This window comes from Carassius gibelio, chromosome A11, assembly GCF_023724105.1.
Source record: "Carassius gibelio isolate Cgi1373 ecotype wild population from Czech Republic chromosome A11, carGib1.2-hapl.c, whole genome shotgun sequence".
NCBI classification, from domain to species: domain Eukaryota; kingdom Metazoa; phylum Chordata; class Actinopteri; order Cypriniformes; family Cyprinidae; genus Carassius; species Carassius gibelio.
This window is the reverse complement of record NC_068381.1, coordinates 17,653,353-17,660,152: the sequence shown is the minus strand read 5'-3', so window position 1 is coordinate 17,660,152 and position 6,800 is coordinate 17,653,353. Positions and strand designations below refer to the sequence as shown.

Below are 6,800 nucleotides of genomic sequence, written 5' to 3'. Positions count from 1 at the left end.
ATTAAACCAAGAAAATTCTGTAGTCAATGGTTTTCATCAGACTATTGTGTTCAACAGAAGAAAGAAACTCAGGTTTGTGACAACTTAGGTGTGAGTATATGATGACAAAATGGTCACAACATTTTTGGGTGAACTATCTCATTAAAGATCAAACTGGGGATCCAGAACCACACTGGACTCCCGCTCAAACGTTATTTGAAAATAAGTGAATTATGTACTAGCAAGTCATGAAGACTCAAATGGGCAAATGGATCAGTTTTCTAGGAATTACCCCACAACTCTGTAATTAAAACTTTGCGATGTAATGTAAATGCGTCATTAGTTAAATTGTAGATACATAACCTTTAAACTAAAGCACCAGGTTCTCTCACAGTCCGGATTGGGTCAAGTGTGCAAGTGTGTGTGTAGCTTACACCGACATTTATTGACGCACACACAGAGCTGTCGACAGTAATGCATGCGTGTCATGGCCATTTGCTGTGTACTAACACTCGGGGAGGATTATGGGTAATATGTTGACCTCAAGAGATGCATGTTTCTCAACCTGCATCTGTCGTCCAGCATTGAGGACAAGAGGAGGCTGGAAATGAAGTTTGCTTCTCGTTGCTGAAACCTTGCATGAAATTTGCAAGATTGAGATCCCTTAAGAAGACAAATAAAAATCCAAACAAGCTAGCAAACAAACTAAATTTAATTTGTGCTTATGCTACTCAAAAAGTGAAACAGTGACAGTATTAATCACACAGGGTTGGGATGGTTTTAAAGCTGATACAGTTTATTAAATGTTATATATCGAATACAATACATATGAGATCTTTTTGGCACCCAAAAAAATGTAATAAATATGTTCTCGTTAAGTCAGTGATTCTACATCTAAATAAATAAACAAACCATAACTTACTCTTCAATAAATATACATCGTTTTTTTATATAGATGCATTGCATCAATGTTTATTACAGTTGGTTAACAGTGTCCAACAATGCTCAAACTGAAAGGCTGTGTGTGTGTGTGTGTGTGTGTGTGTGTGTGTGTGTGTGTGTGTGTGTGTGTGTGTGTGTGTGTGTGTGCGCACTGGGTTAACAGGACGTCCCACTGCAGCAGGTGGAAAGAGACTGAGGCCATATGGACAGATAGATGAACTCCTCAAACACTGCAGTATCTTCAATGAAAGGAAATTAACAAACATGATTAACCGCAGACTGACAGATTTCGATTTCAGTGGTTTATACGTCACTCTTTCGATCAGACAGGAGTGCATGTTTTCTTATTACTCAGATTGATTCTTTGATTTCATGTGGATTTTTTTTTTTTTTGTTCACTTAAAAAAAGTGCTATAAATACATTATTAGCTAGCTGTTTTTATCAAACCAGATGGTTATATTTTGTTTGTAAGGATGTAGTCGAGTCAGTCAAATGAATACATTTCTTGGACTCAAATAAGATCAGTCAGTTTAAATGTTACAATATTTAGGCGTATTATATTTTCCACTATAAAAAGTTCACTCAAAAGTGAAAAATCTGTCATCATTAAAGAAGATATTTGAGGAATGTCTTTTCCCAAAATCGCCAAAACATTCTTCAGATTATCTTCTTTTATGTTCCACAGAAGAAAGGAAGGAGATTAAGGGTGAGGAAATCATGACTGCATTTTCGTTTTTGGCCGAGCCATCCCTTGAATTGGTGCACCAAAGCAATATCATACCAGAAACATATAGCTTAGACACTTTTGCATATGGTATTTGATTATGAATGTGCAATGATGAGGTGAATTAGATTCTATTTCATAACAATTGTTCTAGTTCAGCATGCTAAAAGATTTGTACAACCGTAAACATGCACATTACTACTGTACATTAGTGTATTGCATAAATCTTCAGTTTGGTTTCATATATATATATATTTTTGTCCATGTGAAAACAAAATAATATACAAAATAAGTTTGTATGAATGTTTGTTACAGTAGCACACAGTCTTTACACCTTTGTTAGCACAAGGTTTGTTGGGTTTTAAGGCCAGGTGTTTGTTAGGGCTTAAGTCTTGTTCTGTAATTACATCAGTGCTCTAATGAACTGATTAGACTTACGTGTGGCTTAAAGGGTCACTCAACTGCTTCCTGACAACAAATTGATTTCAATCACACTTCAGTTATACACCAAATTACCTTCAGTACTTCAGTTATATACCAAATTCCCTTCTTAGTACCAGAAAAATAAAATAGTTCTGATGACCGTTGCGTGCAATTATCGTGTTTGCAATCTGTTGACATCCTGTGTGCGTGTCTTATTGCAGCTGTAATCCACTAAGTATAGCATTATATAATGTTATAATAATTATAAAATATTGTTTTTATGTCAACGCAAACATGATGGACTGCAGAAAGTCGGAACGAGTGGATAGTTTCACCAGTGTCTGTGCTTGTTTGACATCTGATCACAGGAGCTTAGAGCTAAAATCGGGACACTTTTGCAGTTACTGTAGGTCCTTTCCACTTTAGTTCTCTGTATTTTTGGCCAAGGTCTGACAGGAGCTAAGTAGATAAGACTCTTCTGTGATAGGATTTATGCAAACGAAGTGGATTTGTTCAGGTTAACTAAGGGAAGACCTCAGGCACAGATTTCCTGACACTGACTGCTGCTGAGAGGTTACCTTCGAATCCAGTTTTTCCACTGTTGCCATTTACAAATCTGCATTTGTATGATATTTAGCATTTGAAAATCTTTTGATAACATGCTGGGGGGGGTTTACAGAGCAATGTTGACTATAACAAAGCTGAGGTAGGTGTTCAGTATAATTATATGTTCATTTGAACTTGATTTGTGGGAATGTTTTGACTTTGATTTGTCAGAGTTGAAACCTTTGAGAGCTGCTGGGCTCATTTACAGGTCGGTTACACAATGAGCAAGTTTTGTTCAGCACTGGGTGTGCCTTTGCTTTGTTTACTGAAGCCCTGAATGAGTTTCTCCATTGAAACTCTGAGCTCAACATCCATCCAACATTTCAAGCCATCTGAAGTAGACCCACGGAGGCAATAGAAACAAGATATCGGCAGCATCACATTCGCAAAGGATAAACATGAGGATAATTATTATTTTCTCAATGTATTTTCAGTTTCTCTTGATCAGAAGTGTCTGAGGAGAATCTGCCAACCGATTTTTTTTTTTTTTTTTCTCAATTTGCTCTTGCCTCAGTGCTTTAAAAACCCAGAAGATTTTCTTCTCGGGAATCAAGGGTCTGTAGTTTTCAGAGATTAAAACATGCTATGACCCTCGACGTCAGACGCATCCGCATGCTTTGGCTGAGAACTCTTGGATTGTGTGGTATTTATTGGCGTTATCGAGGAAGGAGACGTCCTCCTCGTATGCGGTGGGCCGACAGCAGGGGCTGTGGCGAGCCTTGTCCTTCTGCTCCTTTGTTAGCAGCCGCGAGCGCTTCATGAATGCCAGCGTCAGGTCATAGTTTTTGCGACTAGTAGTGCACTTTCCGCTGCAGTAATGGAAGACTATAGTCTCGTCACTGACGTAGCCCAACCCCAGCTGAGTGACTGTCACCTCCACCTCCCGCAGCGAGCAGGGTTTGGCTCGCTTTTTAGCACGTTTAGTCCTTTTGCTCTGCTGGGCGTCTCTGCGGGCTTTCCTTTCCACCAGTGTCCCGATGACCTGCTTCAACTCGCCCTCTGTGAAGCTCTGGAAGATCTTCATGACTGAGATGGAGAAAAATATAATTTTTTTTAGCATTTAGCATGCCAAAACAGTAGCATTAGGGTTAGGTTTATGATAATTTTAGGGTGCATTTGGGGTGCATTTTATGGTCATTTATTATTCATAGCGTTTTCATGTAATAATCAGATTAATTTAATATTACCTAGTAATGCTTAAAAAGTTATTCCTTTGAAATGAGTTTGTACTTGGAGTCAGAACAAAATGCAATGTTATATTTAAATTAAGCCAACGAGCCAACTCTGTTTTAAACAATCTTAAAATGAATTATAAATTCAATAGAATAAATAAATTCATTCTATTAATTAAATCTTCAAAGATTAAATGAGGATTCATGAACATGCCCCTTAAAGTTTATACATTATATTTATGTTTTAGATGCTGGTAGAACCATATTTTATGTGAAACACACGATTATACTCATGTGATTATGTTAAAGGAACACTCCACTTAAAAAAAAAAAAAAAAAGGTTCATTTTCCAACCCTCATAGAATTCAACAGTTAAGTTTTACAGTTTTTGAATCTATTCAGCCGATCTCCGGGTCTGATGGTAGCACTTTTAGCTTAGCTTAGCATAGATCATTGAATCTGATTAAACCGTTAGCATCATCCTCAAAAATGACAGAAGAGTTTCAAAATTTTTCCTATTTAAAACTTGATTATTCTGTAGTTACATCATGTTCTAAGACCGACGGAAGATTAAAAGTTTCGATACGGTTAGGAACTATATTCTCATTCTGGCGTAATAATCAAGGAACTTTGCTGCCATACCATGGGTGCAGCAGGCGCAGTGAAATTACGCAATGCCTGAAATATGCTGGCTGCAACTACACAAACTAGCTGGGGACTATTTTCTGAACTTTTAATTTTCCTAAGGTCTTAGCACACGATATAACTACAGAAGAGTCAAGTTTTAAATAGAAAAAAATAAAGAAACTATTTGGTCATTTTTGAGCAAGATGCTAACGGTCTTATCAGATTCAATGATCTATGCTAAGCTAAGCTAAAAGTGCTACCACGAGACCCAGAGATCGACTGAATGGATTTAAAAAAACTGTAAAACTCAACTGTTGAACTGTAGGGGAGTTGGACAATCAGCCTATTTTAATTTTATTTTTTTAATTTTCAATAGTTTAAGTGCAGTGAATCTTTAAGAATATATATATTAGTTTTGTTTGGTTACCAAAGTGGTGTGAAAGTACAAACTTTAAAATTTAAACTGCAAGGAATATTGGTCATCAGATTTAGAGTAAAATTCACATGAAATTCTGTTTATGTGAGTTGGACTTAAGCCTGAGAAGCCTGCATGATGCAGTCTGATGTAAACAGTGATAGGCTATGCTATAATGAACTGCAGACACAACACAAGAGAACATAAGGCCTTACATTCTGATACGAGAGAGTTTCCTCTGTCAGCTGATCTGATCCTTCGTTGCCGCCGACCTACCACAACAGTAGACGACGAATTGCTGGGAGTAAATGAAGATGATGAAGGTGAAAGTGATGAGGATGAAGCTCTGTGGTGGGGAGGAGGGGCTGGGGCTGGGGCTCGGGAAGAGGGAGTGGTTTTATGGAAGAGCAGGAGAAGCACAGCACCACAGAGAATCAGGCCGATGGCAGCAAACTTCCATAACTTCATCTTAGAATGAGGAGAAGCATTGGGCCCCTGCAAAACAACCAAACTTCCATCACTCAAAACCACCAACTGTTTGTTTTTCTATTGAGATTTAGACATCACATAATTAAAACAAGTAGGCTAAAGCCAGAAACATTAGATGTGATTTTAATTTTGTTCGGATATTCACTAGAATTGAAGAGTAATTTGCATCTACATGTCATCTAGCTCCTTAACGAAAAAATAAGTTTATTCAAGTGTCCTATTAGTATACTTCTTTTAACCTAAAAATAGGAAAGTATGCTTTCAGTTTACTTTTTATGTACTTCTCAGAAATAGGCTTTATGTACTCTTCAGAAATATACTTAAAATTAATTTAAGCAAGTCAATTTCTACTCACAAAAAGTGTAAATATACTTGAGCTATACTCCTAGAAACCGTGTTTTCATTATTATACAGTAGAGGGCGCTAGTACACATCTTCTGCACAGAATTTCCCAAAAACACAATGAAGAAGAAAAAAAGAAACACGTTATCTAACAAGATCATATGACATGAAACAGTATCAAAACTCTAACATTATGGAATAAAATATCGACCGATGAAGAGGTAATAATTACAGTCAAGCTTTGGGGTGTTGATTGACTCCATCTATGTTTTGATTATCATTCTGAATCCAATTCATTGTCTTTTTTTCAGCTTTTTGTTCAAAATTTTATAAAACTCACACACATTAAAGTGTTTAAAAAAAGAATGCATGAAGCTAGAATAAAATGTTATTGTTGTTGTTGTTTACAAGCAGGTACCCTGTTCTTTCTTTGGAAGTTTTGTATGTTCAAATATTCATATAACAAAATATATACAAATTAAAACCGAAATAGGGACATAGTAGTATACTTAAAGTATGATGTAAAGTTCACTTAAAGAAAACTTATGAGTATACTTGCAGTATAAAACTACTAAACTAGTAGTTTACTGAGACTATACTTCAAAGTGTACAACATATTTAATTAGTAAACTGATAGTATATATATAAGTTCACTTTTGGTATAATTGCAGTACATACTACCAACATAGAGGTAAACTAGTTTTGTACTCAAAGTTTGCACACTGGCTAATTAATATTAACATTACTATATATTCCCTTTTCATTTGAGATACAAAGCTTACACAGTAAAATGCTGGGAATGTGTATCTCACTGTCCATAAATTATTTATTTGCCAAATGACATTTTCTGTAAATCTCTGGCAGTCAAGGAAGGATGTGGGTGAGTGGATCCATAGCACATTTGGACTCGAGGCTCTATTGCTATGATGTAGTTGTTCAAAAAACTAATTTTGAAAGTCCTATAAAAACATAACTTGATATATATTTTGGCATAGATACAGTTTATTTAAAATTACACAATATTTGGCAACATGTTTGAGCAAACTAATCCAGTACTAAACCTGCATATTTTGTATGTCT

At 36.1% G+C, this 6,800-nt stretch overlaps 1 protein-coding gene across 1 annotated transcript in view; it reads right to left on the bottom strand.

Moving 5' to 3' along the window:
• Positions 1-754: 754 nt before the first annotated feature.
• The window catches only part of LOC128022544 (neurturin-like), a 28,081-nt gene continuing 22,035 nt past the window's right edge, over positions 755-6,800 (bottom strand). The window contains exons 2-3 of the mRNA XM_052610211.1: positions 5,105-5,384; positions 755-3,701 (exon numbers count right to left, since the gene is read on the bottom strand). Coding sequence (XP_052466171.1) covers positions 3,274-3,701; positions 5,105-5,357 — 681 coding nt within the window. The 5' untranslated portion in view covers positions 5,358-5,384 and the 3' untranslated portion in view covers positions 755-3,273. The remainder of the gene's footprint in view (positions 3,702-5,104; positions 5,385-6,800) is intronic.